The following is an 18,569-nucleotide window of genomic DNA, read 5'->3' as shown; positions in this document are numbered from 1 at the left end:
GGGCAGTACCCTAGCCTAAATATTGCATTAAATACTTGCGTTATCATTTTTAGACCTTTGCATGTTAATTGCTGCAGTATTTTCCCGTTGATCAGCTCATACCCTGGAGCTTTTTTGGACTGATTTCATGCTGGATAATATTTCTAACTTCTTTAGTGGTGATTTTTTGTATAGGTAAGTCCATCTGATAGGGCGATTCCAGGAAGTCATTTATTTTTTCCTCTGTATCACCATCTTCCATGGGATATGGATAGAATACATTAGTGAGCTCATTTGCAAATGCTTCCGCTTTTTCCTTATTATTTATACACCAATTTCCCTCTGGGTTGCGTATTGGTGGTATTTGTTGTTGCGGGTGTTTGATTTTTCTCGTATTCTTGTATTTTATTATTTCTGATATTATGCAATTGTAGTTTAATTTAATTGGTGATTTTATTTAATTTCGTCTTGTTCTCAGGTGTCTTCGTCACTCCTCCTTTATTTTTCTCTTTCTAGAAATCATTTCCTTTATTAAAATGGGGCAATGTTCAGTAATTTCTGTTTGGTAGCACTCAGGGGTAGCACAAAAGCAGCTTTTTATATAGATGTCTGAAGATTTTCTACTGCATGTAAATGTCACTTTCTATTTTCAATGGGATGTTTATGTCAATTAGTCCATCTAGTTTGTGGCGTTTGAAAAAACCCAACATTAATTTTATATCCTATAATTGTCTTTTGTCGCTATGTTGGATCAAGTGAATGGTTTATCATTTATTCTATGCCCATTGAAGAACACCCGTGCAAAGTTTCACTCTATAATGTTGGATTTATAAGGTGAAAATCAGCAAAATCGCAATGCAAATAGCGTGACGCAGTTGAGCTGGTATGGTAGTGTGTGGTTTCTGTTTTTTTGTTTGGAGTTCCCGTATTTAAGTCCTCCATTTCCCGATGAGATGTTTGGTCTCGTTGCAGTTTCCAGCTTATGTTTCCTGTTTCCCGTTCCAGTGAAGCCCTGTGTCGTCATTATGAATTGAATGCCTCCCCCCCCCCCGTGTTGAAAGGAAAGTTTTGTTCAAGTGTCAAGTGTGACAATAAAAATTTGTTTTAATAAGGTATGGTACATTCTTTTTTAGAAATAAAAATGACAGATCCCAAGTAAATAGTAAAATTTGAGTTGGTAAAATTTTAAGTATTTTATAAAGATATTTTGCTTTCAAAATGGAACAGTTAGTTTATATAACGTTTGTTGTTTGTTAAATATTTGAAAAAAATGGCAGTGACATTTGACAGCTCAGTCAAATTTTGATTTGAGATACACTGCTCAATAAAGTTTAAAATTTTTGTATTGATAAAAAATCATGTAAAGTTAAAGATTTTTTATATTGTAAGTCATGTAAAAATTTGTAGTTGTTTTTATTTGTCATTCCTGTGGTAAAGTCATTCATTTCCTGTCTGAGAATATTTTGTTTTTAATAAAAATAAAGTTTGAGGTTTAAAATAAATATTTTGAAAATGTACATTTTTATATTCTATAACCCTTTGGAGAGTTATTAACTAGATTTCTAATGCAACCGAAATTGAGTTTTAGAATAAAGGAAACGGAATATGGCAAAGAAGCCAAGAAAGGTGATAAAGATAGAACAGTTTGACCCAACAGAGGAATCTCAGATGAATGTCCGATAAGTACCGTAATATGTCCAGGAATTATCCAATAAGTGAATCTGAGAATTTATTCCAAATATTTTAAATAGTAGGTAAGTCCTCAAGTCTGTGTAAGTATCCTTTGCTTATTTGGTTATGGTAGTTAGTCTTCTTTAAACCCCTCCCTAACGATTCCACGACCCGCCACCGAACAAAACCTAAGCTGCCATTCGCAAAGAAGGTTTGAGTCCTGCTCCTTCTACTTTAGCCCCATTTCGACCCCCCAGTATTCATGTAGTTAGTCTTATCCCTGTCCCCCATCAGAGCAGACATTTAAAACGCTTCAAGTTTAGTCTTTAAAAAAATCTCGGTTCTAAAAAAATTAGCCGATGTCCAATTAGGGAAAAGGAATCATTACTCCCCTTTCCCAAACGGAGGGGAGAGATACAAATAAAGCCCTCCCCAGCCGATATCAATATTGTGAAATTCCTTATTTATAATTAATGAATCATTTTTTATTAAGTAAGTTTTTTGAAACGTAAACAGTACAGTAGTAAAAAAAATTATTAATTAATTTTCATTATGGTAGGGGAGCCCAAGCGGGGATTTTTGCAGTTACTCAAGCGCGTCAGATTAGCATATGGGGAGGAAGATGGTACCCTGCAGATGTACCTCTACCATATATTGGCTCTTAACACAGGGGAGTTCGTTAAAGGGGCCCGAAAAAAAAATCTATCCTTAAAAAAACTCGAAATTGTCAGATTAAGATAAGGTAAGTTAAGTACATGCAAAATAGTGTATATTTCAAAAATCTGACGATTTGAGCCGGGCGTAAGGAAATGGGTGAGTCCCAAAGTTTCACAAGAAAAAACCGAATATTTCGCGAAATGAATGACAGATCGAAAAACTAAAAAATATGTACTCAATATTTTTTTAAAATCTATCGAATGACACCAAACACGACTACCCACGGAGAGGAGTGGGGGTAAATTTAATATTTTAAATACGAATTCCGCGATATTTCGCGAAATGAACATCGAAAAACTGTAAAATACACTTATTCAATATTTTTGAAAAATCTGTCGAATGGCACCAAACACGACCCCCATGGATGTGGGGTGGGGGGTTACTTTAAAATCATAAATAGGAACCCTCATTTTTTTATTGCAGATTTGGATTCCTTACGTAAAAATAAGTAGCTTTTATTCGAAACATTTTTTCGAAATATGGATAGATGTCGCTATAATCGGAAAAAACGATTGTTGGAAATGGAAAATTTAGTTAAAAAATGGCAAGCGCCCATTACAATGGAAAACTTTACCTAACTTTTTTTGGTTTTAGGACCTACTCTTCACAACCCAATAGGTCCCCAAAGCGCTCGAGTGACTGCACATTTAGCATACTTTGCTCCCCTACCATTACAATCAATTGAGGTTTAATCGCACATAAACATTATATTTAATTTAGAAATGTTTTTGCCGCAGATAAAAACTATTTTAATATCATTTCCAAGCGAAAAACGCTTTAACAAAACACAGTTCTACATAATTACTAGTTTATTTAAAATTCTACATAAATGTTTTGCCATATCGTCAAAGAGACTAGTTTAATGGCAAAAAAGTTAGCGAAACATTTAAAATTCAGAAATGTTAGTTTATTTTACTGTTTATAGTATGTACAGCTCGGAGTTTATTCCCACGTTCCATATGTTGCTGACAAACTTAATTACGCTGAAACAAACATGTTTTTAACGGTCAGGTCTGATGCTTTAGGTTTTTTAATTGTTAGCAAATGTAGCTTTAATTGCAACGAAACCGTATACCGTATACTGCTAAAAGTTAGCAATATTTCTTTTAAATTATCTAGCAGTTTTGTAAGTATGGTGCATGGTGCAGCGAAAGAACGAAACACGTTGTTTATACCCCGTTAGGCCTGAGCCTCTTCAGGGTGCTGGAAACTCCTTTTCAGGAGTGTAAGGACGATGAAAGTAAGCTTGTTTGTGAGTGTTAGATTTATGTGAGTGGAGGAGCAAAATTGCTAGTGAAACAGGGGTTTAGAAGGTGGAGGTTGTTTTTAGCGCAGAAGCTGTAGAGATGAAGGAGAAGAAGTTGCCGTGAACTTGCCCAAACCAGCCAGGGAGGATTCAATGCTGCCACTAATGAGGAACGGCTCTTGGATTCAGCATGTAGGGATGATGTTTAAGTTGTCTGCGATATATTAGGGGGATTTGTTCTAGGATTTCGTAATACTCATCAGGAAGTTCGTTTCTGGCCAATTATTGTAGAAGATTGGCTGGAGGGAATGGAACTTTGTTTTTGGTAGTCCTGGTGAGTATGTAACCTTGCCGATTGCAAGGGGTTGTTAAAACATATTTTGCTCTATGATTGTTACCGTTAATCGTACGCGAGACGTACTTGTTGTGAGAGAACGGATTCTCTCGTTGATAGGGGGTATTTTTGCGAGTGGATATACTAACACCAGCGGATAACTCCAGTGCTTCCTGAGGCACTTTCTGAGTGTTCTACGCACACAAGCCAGGATGGTGTTCTGTGGCTCTGTGGTCGATAATGGGCCTTAAGTATGTTTTATAGGTGTGAATGAGAGTCTTGTTTGATGTACCTCCAGACGTTCCAGATAGCGCTCCAAGGAGTTTAGCTCTATTCCTTACCTTGTTTAAGGTGTGTTGGATATCAGCGTTCCAGTTGAGTGTTCTGCTAAAATGGAGCCCCAAATAGATACTGGTGCAGCAGATACGAGGCGCGGTTTAATTTCATGTATACTCAAGTATATGATAGCCAAGAAATCCAAGGAATATCTTTAAAACGTAATTGTTTACGCCCTCATATGTTTTAGTTAACCTTACTACATCAAATAAATTCATACTTTCACGCCCGTATTGTCGTTAACAACCAGTTAGGTTATAGAAGCGCATATCAATTCATCATCATCATCAATGGTGCTCCTCCTCCTCCTAAGTGCCTTCTCTATTGAGGTTGGCAATCAATATGGCAAATTTCTCTCTGTTCTGGGCTTGATGGATTAAGTCATTCCCTGTTGTGTGGGTCCAATCTCTGATGTTTCGGAGCCAGGATTTTTCTTTCTTCCTATACCCCTTTTATCTTCGATTTTGCCTTATAATGTTACCTAGAGCTGCTCAAATTCCCTATGGCGCATTATGTGTCCTAGATATGACGTCTTTCTAATTTTGATTGTGTTGACCAGATGAGGATGTGTGTTCATTATTTCCAGTACTTCTTCACTTGTAGTTTTGCTGGTCCAGCTTATTCTTAGCATTCGCTAAGCACATTTTCTTAGCACATCTCTCTGTCGCAGTCCAACATGCGTTTCAAACGCCTGTGATTGTTCGCCTGTATTTCGATTTTGCAAACAACTTTAAGCATTGTAGCTTTAACCAATCTTATCAGTTTATCGGAGATGTGGAATTCATCCACGGCTTCATACAATTTATTTCTTAGGACACTATCATAGGCCCATTTAAAATCTACGAAAAGATGGTACATGCAATTAGGTAACCATATAAGATACTCAAAAATATTTTGTATGCTGTATTAAGGAGGGTTATTCCCCTATAATTTCTACATTAAAATTGATTACCCTTTTTGTGTAGAGGGCAAACGATTCCAATACACCACTCTTCCGGGATTTGTTCCTCATTCCAAGCTCTCAGTATTATTTTATATATTTGATTAGTCAGAGTAGCACCTTCACATTTAATAGGTTCCGCGAGTATACCACCACTTCCTGGAGATTTATTATTTTTTAGGTGTTTTATTGGATCCCGTACTTCTTGAATTCATGGAGGCTCTAATGGTGCATTATTGCTTGGTCCTGGGGTGGTTGATTTGGATCTTCTACTTCGATAGTAAATTCTTTATAGTGTTCCACTCACCTTTTCAATACTACTTCTTTTGTATTGAGTATATGTCACTCCTTACATAGTCTGAGCCTTGATTTGAATTCCTTTCTTACATTATTCAGAGTTTTATAGAATTTTCTTGTTTGATTTTCCTTTTTTACTGCCTCGAGTTCTTCCAATATTCTATTTTCATAAGTTCGCTTTTAACCTTCGGATGACCAAGCGGGGGAAATTGTAACCCCAGCGTATGTTTTTCTTTAATAAATTCAAAAGTTTTTTCAATTTTTAACTCATTATTTTTTTATTTGACTTTAATATCATTCTAGATATCCTCATATTTTGAAATAAAAAAAATTCCCTATATTTTACGAATAAAAAATATATTCTGAAGTTGATGTTTAGTAAAATACCGTCTATTATGTGCAATTCCAAGTAGTTTTACGCTAATGACGTCGACTTTGCAAAGTAATAAGACACTTACTCAACATACACACTACACATGACACTAATACTCATGTTGTGACTGGCTGAATGACATAAAGTCCATACCATAAAAAAAATTTTTTTAAAAAACTTCATTTTTTTGTTAATTGTCATTTTTGACATTTTTGACCTGGGGTCATTTCCCCCCCTTGGTCATCCGTGTAACAAAAAAAGGTTAGTCATCGGAAGGTTAATATCAATTACGTTACATAATTGGTCCTTCCAAGCCGGATTAATTATTGGTATGGCCCCGCTCCGTGTTGCAGGCTTTCTTCTTTAAGTTTATATGAATGGAGCTATTTTTAAAGATATTCTTTTCTTCTTCTTACGGTGCCTATCCATTCCGGATGCTGGCGATCAGCATGGCTGTCAGATATTCAAGATATATGCCAATTTAATTATTGTGAATGTAATAACGAAAATAATAAAACACAGACCAACAACAATCCGTAATTGAAGATGGAGGTATTCAACAATACCACTTTTTGTATTGTATGTATTTTCTCTATTGTATATTCATAGTTTTCTCTGATAAGGAGCGTCATTGATTAACTAAAATGATTTTAATTACATATATACTTACGTGGTACACAACTTCCGAACTTGTCAGGAAACTCAGATATCAAGTCATCATTGATACGATCCTTTAGAGGACCCAGTACAATAACAGGTCTCGTATAATTAATATGCAACTGTTGGACTGGTTCGTACGATAGAACGTTTTCCTCGTTGCCTGAAAAGAACAAAAAAGACCTCATTTAAACATTTCGTTATAAACAACTGTACGGTGAACCTAGAAGCTGATTATTAGATTTTTGAACGGTTTGCCAACTTTCGCATCAATAAATTAGGTTTAGTATCTAATTACAATATATACAGTGGGTATAGAAGCGTTTAGTCAAGATGGGAACAATCATCTGCTGAAAATATATATATTATGCTGAAATAATAGTTATTCAACGTATGTATTTTGCGATCAGTAACAGGGATTTTAAATAGAATCAATATGGAACAAGGCACATGCACTCGTTTCATTTGGATAAAATGGGGGACAAAGCATACATGGTTAGAAACTACAATATTCCATCTATCATTCCGTGCAGCTGAATATAGATTATGGGAAATAGATATTTACAGATCATTCGACATAATGACAAAGATAACACAAGAAGGATAACAGTGCAAAAGATCCGCGTGACTCAAAGGGCGATGAAGCGTGCTATGTTATGCGCTTCACTGCGAGACAAGATCCCAAACCGCCAGCTAACAAAGTTCAGGAAGGGCTGATGCTAGAGAGAGAAGAGCAACACTGAAATGTAACTGGGCAGATCACTTGACAGATAACAGGCTCAAATGACAGATAACAGGCTCAAATGACAGATAACAGGCTCAAATGGCTGATAACAGATAATAAAGCGGATACTAAAATGGAGATAAAGAGATGGTCCACCCATATATTTGACGGACGACCTAAAACGTTGTCATAGGAATTGGATGCAAGAGGCACAAGATCGAAACATGCGGAAAATTATGAGGGAGATCTATGTCCAGCAGTGGACAAGCGAAGATTGAATGATGATTCGACATAATGATGGAAAATGACTTAAACACATAATATTTTGGCGCACATCGAAGAAGACCATGACCACAGATCTGGGATGAAATGAAATGCCGATTTTAAGAAACATGCTGAAATAACGATGAGCATATGATTAAGACGGTGTTCTACATTAATGTATTGATTCTATCAAAGACGAAAAGAATGAATATGGATATTTTGGTATTAAGTGAAGTCCGGTGGCTAAAAGGTTAAAAACAAAAAAAGAAGCCTTAACAAAATCAATAAAACAGGTTGGCAGTGCTGTACTAACTCAAAATACTATTTACTATTTTATTGAAAAATGAGCCAGAATTTAGGTTGGAAATTTAAAATTTAAAACAAAACAAAATTTTGTATTTCGATAACAATTTTCGAAGTGAAAGTCGAAACGTCAATAAATTTCATTTCCAACTTAAATGGTGGCTTATTTCCCAACCAAATAGTAAATTGCATAAGATGCTACAAAGAAATAGCTTCAGAACAATATCAACATACTGTAAATAAAAAATTGGAAAACCACAGTGAACTAAATATTGAAAATAAAAACTGGACACAAATAAATGCTGAAACGGAAATAGATGGCATAAGTAAGAAATAATAGAACTAATGGAAGAAAGCAGAAATTGGTCAAAATAGTCTCTAATGGGGTTATAAGAAATTAACATAAAAGAGGTGTAGGACAAGGATGTGTTCTCTTACCCATGTTTTTCGGGATGTATTGAACATGTCTCAAAATCCACTTACTTTGAAAAGTGCACAAAAGTGTACTTTTCGTACTATGTTTATGTACCCGTTGGTATTAAGCCTACTTAAGTACATCATGTACAAATGTACACCATTATTATTTATACCACTACTTATTACTTTATACTTATTTACAATTTTTAAACATAGGGGCTGGCAAAACGTACAAATAGTTGACAAAAAGTGAGCCTTTTTTAAATCTCGTTTAAAATGCTGCTATTCGTTAATTTATTTATAGTTTTAGTAACTTTCTACTCTAAAAGCTAAAACTTTTGATCATTCAGATTATCAATACTAAGAAACACCGCCCTATCGCATATCTTTATCAAAAATTTTAAACTGTCTTTACTGGCATTATATTTTATTAAGATTTGTATAATTGCGTAATATTATAATGTAAACGAAAAATAACTCTCTGTGATGCCTCCTCCCGAAGTGAATAGTCGCGAATCTCTCTTGGCTGTTGACCTCCGCAGGCAATAAACAGAGATTCTGACTCCCAGACAGAGAAGAAGCTTTTTTCGATCTTGTAACCTCTCTCAGTGATTACCACTAGCTGAAAAAAAAACACATCCCGGTCTTATCCGCGATAAAAGACTTCGTGTGAAACAGGCATATGTGACGATTATCGATGAGCGAGTTAAAATATAGGCTCATAAGCATTGGAAAATAAAACTAAAAGAATTGAAAAGCGGTTTCGAACTATTTGTGGGAACTATAGCAGAATGACGAACTTTAATAACTATATCTTGATTAGATTCGCATTTTGTTAAAATATAGAGCCAGTAAAGACACTTGATTGTACAAATTCAATATTTAACACTGATTCTGATGATTTTTTCGTATCTTAGTACACCATAGGACGGTATCTTAGTAACTACTTGAAAAAACATTCACAATTGTCAATTTTCCCTAAGTAAAAAAGCTAAAACATGTTAAAAATTCTCTAACAGAATTTAAAATACTTTCTCTAAAGAGTGCTCTATAAATTATTATTATTAAAAAACATTTCTCAGTTAAAATAATCCCCGGTTAATAATTCTAAGCAAAAACTGTTCGGTTTTTAATAAATTTTGTATCTGGGACTTTTCGCTTTTCTTTAAGAGATGTCGCTGCAGCGTTCTAAAAGTGGATTTTAAACAATTTTTGAAATCAAACAAATGAAATAGAGAATGTGGAAAAATCCCCTTACGAATAACTCACACATCCACTATTTCTGGCAGGGAAAAATTTTTCGAATAGAATCAAAGATCCAAACACCAGTTCTTAGAAATGTGTTTCGCCCTCTTCAACCTCCGTGGGCTCATCGGTAAAGATGAGAGGTTGAATATCTTTAGACACATTCCATCAAAAAACAACATCCGAGACATAGACATAACAGGAGCGTAAATCTACGCCCAACCTGAAAATGACAGTCTCAAGTTTTAATTCCCTAATTACTTTAGAGTAAGTAAGATAATGTTTATGAAAAAAAATGTAGATCTTTGAAACACACTCAGTGATCAAAATCTTTTGATCACTGAGTGTGTTTCAAAGATCTACATCTTTTAATTTTTGAAATTCCACAAAAATAGACAGTTTGGTTTCGTTCTGCTTCAGAGGTATGCACGCAGCTCCACTGAGGACGTCGTAAGATAAAAGACAGAAACAGCTCTCTGGAGATTGTGCATTGCCTGTTCTATAATTTTTTTCTGAAAAGTCGATACTTTGTGAGCTACTCATGATCAAAAATTTACAATAATTTTCATTTAAAATGACACCTTTTTTGACGATTTTTTGCGACTAAATATGCATCTTTTCATTTTTTTCAGAAGTCTTCTAGTTGCAACATAAAGAAAGATATGGTAGGTGAAAGGATATTTTTTTGACTGCTCGAATTAATGCATTCAACTTGAAATAACAGAAAAATGAACGATTTTATGGGTATAATGCTGCAAACACTTTTTGTAGTGCTTGAAAAGACCTTTAAAATAAGCACTATTAAATATTTATTGATCACTCATTAAGAAATTAGAGTAGTATATTTAACCCCGCATCCACCAGAATTTAAATACATCGTTTTCCTTCTACAATACCTTTTATTTTAGAGATATTTCTATGTTCAAAAATTGAACGGGTTTAAAATGCATTTTTCTTGAAAAAAAAGTCAAATTATAGAGCGCATTTTTAAATTTTATAAAAATGTGTCTTTTTCTTCTGTAACTCGAAAATGATAAAGAGATGCGAAAAAAATTATTCAGGACAAAATAGTTATTTTCCTAACTAGTGCGGAAAGTGATACTTTCACGCACGAGACTGCCGTTGACCCGAACGACGCGATAGCGGAGTTCGGGCAAGCAGTCGAGTGCGGGGAAGGCACTTTCCGCATGAGTTAGGAACAATATTTTTTCTAGGGCCGTACGTTTGGAAAAAAGCCACAAAAAATAGAGTTATATCAATTTTTATTTAGAAATGAAAATACACAAAGTAATTCTTCGGCAAGGTTGTCAAAACCAAAACTTTCAATATAATGGGTTACCACGACGACGATATTGGTTTCCATGACGACGATTCAAAACCATTGTAATTGTCTACTGATCTAACTTTTAAATATTATGTCAAAATAATTTTATTTCATCGAATTATCGCGCTAATTTCATTAAAACATGAACACAATAAGATAAATTTGAAATAAATTAGTAAATGATATCTAAATATTAGTTTATTGCATGCATTATAATATATTATAATGCCATATTACAAGGTATTTTACTTTCCCGCACGCTGTGCGGGAAAGTGCAACTTTCGGAAACGAAATGCGTGCGTGAAAGTTGCTCTTTAAGCACGGCCGTAGAAAAATGTGTTTTTTTGACAAAAATTTTGATTTTTTCATTACTGCAAAAAACTGTCAGAGATATCACCACTTTAACACATTGCGTGCCACGCTTTAATCGGGATACTACTCTCAGGGGCCACTGATATCCACGGCCATGAAAGTTAGGCATACGTGTATGTCAAAAATGAACGACGTGGCCCCTGTGTCTCTCATATGAGCGACGTGGCACGCAATGTGTTAAGTTAGGCTGATAGTGCGAGTATCCCCTTTCTTGCTTCCTTTAACCCTTTACATTTTAAAAACTAAAGATTTTGAATTTACATGATCAATGTGGATTTTTAGTTCAAATTTCCTTTAAAATGGTTTTTGTCGGCGGTATAATCTTCGGGCTCAGCTGCAGGACCTATCGCCTTTAAGTGAAACACCAATAAAGATGATACTTTATTTCTCTAACTACACTCTCCACGATGGAGACGCTACTTTACTGACTGCTTCGTATGAAGTTTAAACTGAGAATCATTTGAGACTACATGTCTCTTCAAAGTGATTCGAATGCATGAAGTTAAAGCCACATCTTGACTCGTTGAAGTTACTCGACGGAATGAATCTAATGTATGCTCTTAGCTGCAGGATAAATTGGGTCATAGCCCACACGACTTTCAAGCAAAGGTTTTTATTTAGTCAGCAAAATTAATGTCCACTGCCAAAATATTGTTTATGATTTGCAACAATTAAACAAAATTAGTAACCCGCACATGTGTAAATATAATAACAAATTGGTTCATGTGATATGCGGGGTGATAAATATAGTTATACTGTTTAATATCGGATATGAATGATGAATATTTGAGATTAAACAACGGCTTTTTTGTAACGCTACAACAAAAACAGTGCTCCAATCTCTGACAAAGATAAGGAAGGAACAACTGACAGTGGCGACAGTGATGTAGATTCGAATAAGTTTAATTTAAAATAAATTCATTGTAATCTTATATTTTGGCGAATATTGAAAAATCTACATCTAACCGCAAAAATAAGGAAAGACAGCTTTAGGTTTAATTCGATTCAGGGGTCACCACCATCAGTTGACATATGTTTCTTCATTTTAGAGTCATCATCAAAACTACCTGTGGTGTACCCTACTAGGGTGTACGAAAACTGATGACTCTAAAAAGAAGAAACATATATGTCAACTGATGGTGGTGACTGGTGACCCCTGAATCGAATTAAAGCTAAAGCTGTCTTTCCTTATTTCATTTTACTCATATTTGAGTAATGAGGATGCAGAATTCTGTTATATTTTTATCTAGATAAGAAGACAGGTGATGAATGCAAATTGTATATTCTCCCATGTCTACTATTTATCGGTCTTTATAAAAATCTCAGATTATAGATAGTTACGAAAAACTGTGCATTCGGACCTAAATGAGAATTTTCACTTTTATATTTCGTCTAAAAAAACAGTTGTCCCACACTTTAGAGAAAGTATTTTGATTGAAAATCGTTGTAAAGAATATATACGTCACAATAAATGAAACTAAAAAGTTGCAAATAGGCAAATAAGGTATAAACTCCTACTTACGTACTAAACTCAAAGTACGTCTAAAACTAGGTTGTTAATGCATGAGTTGTTGCTAAATTTTGTTCAATTTGAAAAAGATACAAGTACAATATGCACATACGATTCTAATATAATGTGGTTGCTAAAAGTATCGGCTACAAAAAATAATGTGACGACAATCTATGTTACACCAAAAAAAATATATTTCTATAACTATTTAAAAAAATTTGCTCTAACATTTATTAGAAATATAATATTCATCTTTATTATTAAAACGGATATTTTAATGCATGTAACATTAAGTTTCAAAATATAATACATTCAACAATTGTATACTACGATTTGCACTAAAACTGCATTTTATTATTAAAAACTATCGAAAAAGGACTGCAATTTCAGTAATTTCAGACTGCAGTAAATTATCAGCCTTTCTGCAAAAGACAAATAAGGATGAAGCAGACTTTCGTCAGCTTCGAGGAGGAAGCAGAGAAGATGGGCTCCTAATCAATAAAAGTAAACAGAGAGAGAGATAGAATAGGACAGAACATCACCATTGATGACTTTAATTTTGAGCGCCTCAGAAAGTTTAAGTATTTTGGAACACAATAACTGAAGATAACAACCGATGACAAGAAATAAACAATAAGATACAAGCCGGCAACATATGTCTTTATGCTCTTCCAAACCTTATAACATCAAAACAACTAACAAGACATACATAGATACAACTATATAAAACAATCATATTTATGACATATAATGATGTATGGTAACGAAACGTGGACGATAACAAAGGCAAACAAAGAGAGACTAGGTGTTTGGAAAAGAAAAATCCTAAGAAAGATCTTTGGGCCTGTAGGCGAATTCTATAATTTTCGTTATTACCGCGAAAGCTAAGCTAAACGATAGCGAAGTTGATTTATGTTCATATTCTATAAGGTTAGTTTTCGCTTTCGCTTCGTTATCATAGCGGCATACGATAATATACGAGTTTAAACGATCTATGAATAAATAATTACGGCAACATTGCAAATATATGTGCAGGAAGTAAAAAAAGAAGAAGTAAAGAAAGAAGAAGAGTAACTAGAGAGTTACATGACGTACCTATATAACCTTATAATCACAAGTTTGATTAAATTTTTATTATATTTTAATAAAAATGTTGCCGGTGCAATTTGTTCTATATGGAGAAGGAGAACTCGAGCGAAGAAACCATCTGCGATCTGCGGTTAACGCCAGAGGAAAGCAGGTTCCTTCGAGATAGAAGTGACCCATTTGGTGTAACAGATATAAGGTTTATTGATATTTTTCGCTTAAGCAAAGAACTAGTTTGATTCCTTTTTGATGAGCTACAGGAACTTACGGAAGATTGGGAAGGTGGTGTAAGAGCATCACTAATTCATAATTCATTATCAACAAAACAAAGAACACAGAATTCTTGTGAAATCAACACAACAACGAACAACCTGCTTAGCGCCTGCGCTTGTTTACCACGTGAAAATGATCGACCAACACTATCGAAAGCGAAACGAAACGCAAGTCAAAAGTTATCGCTTTCGCTTTGTAATCGGCTTCGTGATCTGCTTCTCCGATTCTTCCCGAATGAGCTTACAGAATAGCAAACCGTCGGATAACGAACGTAATTGTTTCGCGTTGATCTTATAGAATCGGTCCACTGTTCTGTGAAGACCACGCGGATGCATTCGACTCCGGTGGCGAAATAATATATCAGGAGACCTTAATATGGGCGTGGAGAATTGGATGGAACTTGCTCAAGACAGGAAGGCATGTTGTTTACTAGGCTAAAACCCACGATGGATTTTATGTCAATGACCTACTAGAGAATTCGATGGGACCTCAAGTAAACAATGGTTGTCTACTCGTTTAGGTAGCCCAGTTCTAGAGCCGTCAGGATGTCTCCGGAGCAGTTCTATTTGTTCCAAACAAGACCTTGGGCATTTCTGGCGAAGTCGAGGAGCAGGGCAAGAGGATTTAAAAAAAGAATTATTTTTATTGTACGAGGCAGTCTGAAGTAAATTGTATCTGATGTAAGCGCGTATTTTTATCGGGAAATAAAAACTTGTAATACATATGCATTATATAAATTAATTAAGTGTTAGTCTAAATAAATTAAAGTAGTGTTTTAAAATAACTGTATATAAATTAAGTAATAGACTAAATAAAAGAGGTGTAAAATTCGTAATTAATAAAATAGATTTCTTGCTGTGCTTTATGTATTTTAAATTTTTTGAAATTTTATGTTTTTGTTTCAATAGACATATTATGGGATATACAAAAATCATACATATTTATATAGACCGTAAGGATCAGATTTTAGATATACTCTCTGAGCATTCATGAACTGCCGTAACCAACTCGGAGATTTGACCAATTTTGAACTCAGAGAGTCTAAGTCTGAACCTTTGGTTGTAAAATATTTCCCAGGTCACATTATTTTAAGGTCGCAAAAAGGTAAAGATGGTTGGTGATCATAGTGAAGACAATAAAATTGTTATCTACAAAAATTCTGCATAATTTACTTATTAGTGAGCTCATAAATATTATAAACTGATGATTTTGTTGATTTTCTCGTTTGTATTAGTGATGTGAAATGAAGAATATGGCGAAGCGTTATTAATTTTATGTCTAAAGCCAATTTTATACACGAACGATAATAATTTAGTATCATGGGGGTTGATTCAAACTATATTATTAAGAATTTTTCAAAAATACTTGCTTCTGTGGTATAAATATTGCTACAAATATAAAGAGACTACTATTTGATTTCAATTAACTTATATGAAATGTTTATTTTTATCTTTTTGGATTATAAAAAGAAGAATTTTTGACTGACAAAATACATTCACAGGTTGTGGAGTGTATAAAGTACACTATAAACTTGCTTTTTTGTGGACATTTTTTGTAGCTTCAATATGCGAATAGAATATCTATGAATGAGAATATGGTGTTTTTAGTGTATAATGGTTGTCTTATATAAGGTGTACCATTAAAAATGGGGCATATCTAGTAGGCTGGTCAAAGTATCCAATAAGTTTTGCGGTTCAATAAGAGAGGACGTTGCTACTAGCCTAATTTTATTTTGTTATGTTGGTACACTCTTCATATGAACGTGTGTGAAGTATCATTTCAATCTGTCAATGCATTCTTTGTTTACAAGCTATTTAGTAACGATGCGCAATGGGTCACAGTATTTTCTTCCAATAGAAAATACTGACCCATCAGTATTTTGAGCGGGTATTATTGGATTATTTAAATAAGGAAATCTTCATATAATTGGTTTTGAGAATTTTGAAACTGGCCGTTAGTACAGGTGGCCGATTTTGACAGGTGACCGAATACACCGGTTTTACTGTATTTACATGGCCTAAAAAGAATCTACTGCTACTGATTTTTGAAAGTAAAAATACTGAAAAAGTACAAACTGATCTGACAACCCTGATAATTTTGTATATTGACGTTTACCTATAAGCCTTAAATTGTCATAAGAATATTCGTTTTTCTCAAGTGAGTTGCGAGTTAGTTTAATGCAATAGTTCTTGTGATAGTTCTTCTTGAAAACGGTTTGAGGTTATGTGTTTTGTTTTTGTGAAAATTTTCTGTTAATGAACTAATTATGTGTTATCGAGTTTAATTAAATTAATTTGTTAATAAATTATTTATTAATTTATATGTTGTTTCAGTTTTGACACAGTAAGTATACCTTAGCCTATAAGCTAAATTTAAAACAGTTAAATGAAAAATTTCAATACCAACGATACCCATACGAATAATTATTATTGTGTATTTTTAAAACCATAAAATGAAAAATAATCTAAAAAACGACACAAAAACTACGTTTTTTATATCACCTATTTAAAACGTGATAAAAATGACGTCAGTTATGGTGGGACATATTCACGTGACTTTCGACGTCGAAAAAACGTGACAAACTGACGTGATTTGGTGATAATTATGACGTCTTTTCAACGTTTTGTAAAAGTTATTTGGTTGCCTGGGATTGGTGGACGATTTCTGATGTTGTTGCTGTTTTTGGAGTCATTGAAGTGGAAAGAGATTTAATAGAAGCCCTAGGCATCTCATGGGGCAGTGTAAGCCATATTTTGACTGAAGTATTGAGTTTCAGAAAGAATTGAAGTATTTAAATTTGAAATTGCAAAACTTGGCCTGTAAAATATTTTTTTTTATTTTGATGCTTTGTCTCTTATATAGCACATATTTAACCACGAAGCAGTAATGATCAGTAAATTATTCAAATATAACAAAAAAAAACTAAACAAAATACACGATTTTTTCACAAAGTCGATCCAAACAAGTGATCCACAATAAGGCATTGAATCATTAGGTCAAAAATAATTATATTTGTAAATATGTACTCATAAATCAAAGATTATTTATATTTATGCTGAAATTATATTGAATATATTCAATACCTTTTATGTTTAACAAAATAAATAATAGCAAATTTACATTTATCACGGTACTGCAGTACGTCAGATTGTCGGATTAATAAATTCGCTAATTATTCATATTAAACAAAAAATTATTTCACCTACTAAGTGATCATAAATAATTTTTATTATTTTTGATATTGAAAACTCTGAAAAATATGTTGTAATTCAAAGAGAACTAAGGAACAAAACAAACAAATTCCCTTCATTGACTCTCATCTGACTCGAAGGACCAATGTAAAATTTCAGTGTCACTGTCCGTTGTCCTCGATCAGCGTTGGAAAAATAGTGCGCAGTCGATTGTAGTAGCGTGAAAAAAATTATTTGTCGGTAGCTTAGGATAAGTAAACTTAAAAAGCAATTTTACCCAGCCATAACTAGCGTCTTAACTAATTTAATTTTACAAAAAACAATAAAAAACAAAGAATAAAAAAAACTAAAAATAATCATTTTGCTCTTTCTGGATATTCTGGAACACAATCACCAAATAAGTGCTAAACAACTTCTATCTTCAACTGATATAAACAAAAATTCAAGAAAATATATTCTGAAACAGAAGTGAAAAAAAACTCCTTCAGTCACACAAGAGTTTACACTTTTCTACTGGTAGTCGATGGTAAGAATGTTGATCCAGGTATGGGCACATACAACTCTGATGAGGTGAGGATCAGACGGCCGATAATGAGTCACACATTTTGTTGGGTTCTTTACATTGTGTTACAAAACGTTGCAAACATTTGGTTCAGCAAAAGTGTAATTTGTGAAAAGTTGCAATATTGTACTTTTAGGCATGCTATCTGCAGGACTGGCAAACAAATATGATATAAGACTACAAGCAAAGAATAACAAAAAGAATGCTAACCGAGTAAGTTTACTCCAAATAGGTAGTCTGGGTCTTCGAGTAAACGAAGAGAAGACGAAATAAATGCTAGTAACCAAATATCCAAGATCAAGAGTTAGGCAGAATGTTACTACTAATGACCGTAACTTCGAAGTAGTAAAAGAGTTTAAATGTTTTGAGGCGGTAATCAGAGGTGGAGATGAATTGACAGGAGAGTGGAGAGGACGTCTCAATGCTGAATTGGTGACTCTGTATAGTACTGAAAACATCGTCTATATAAAAGCTAACCAGATAAGATGGGCAGGTTATGTGGTAAGATAAGTGGAAGACAGAGTGTGTTTTGAGAGATCAGACTGTAGAAGATCAGTAGGCCGTCTCAGAAAAAGATGGAAGGATGATGTTAAAGCCGATTTATCTAGGATTGGGATACAACAATGATAAATGGAGGATGGAAGATGGAGGGATATAGTGGATGCAGCGAAGACACCCCGAGTTGTAAAGCCAGTCAAGAAGAAAAAGTTTACCCTGAATGCCTGGACATACTCGTATTGAAAGGACC

The 18,569-nt window shown here is 34.0% G+C and overlaps 1 protein-coding gene across 16 annotated transcripts in view; it reads right to left on the bottom strand.

The window, feature by feature from the left end:
- The window catches only part of LOC114338023 (disks large 1 tumor suppressor protein), a 1,799,868-nt gene that overhangs the window by 18,614 nt on the left and 1,762,685 nt on the right, over positions 1-18,569 (bottom strand). For all 16 annotated transcript variants that reach the window (XM_050644675.1, XM_050644671.1, XM_050644669.1 and 13 more), the window contains one exon: positions 6,564-6,713. In XM_050644675.1, the coding sequence (XP_050500632.1) occupies positions 6,564-6,713 (150 nt within the window). The remainder of the gene's footprint in view (positions 1-6,563; positions 6,714-18,569) is intronic.

Source organism: Diabrotica virgifera, chromosome 2 (genome assembly GCF_917563875.1).
Source record: "Diabrotica virgifera virgifera chromosome 2, PGI_DIABVI_V3a".
Taxonomy (NCBI): Eukaryota; Metazoa; Arthropoda; class Insecta; order Coleoptera; family Chrysomelidae; genus Diabrotica; species Diabrotica virgifera.
Note: the sequence above shows the minus strand (reverse complement) of the source record. Positions and strands in the feature narration are given on the sequence as shown.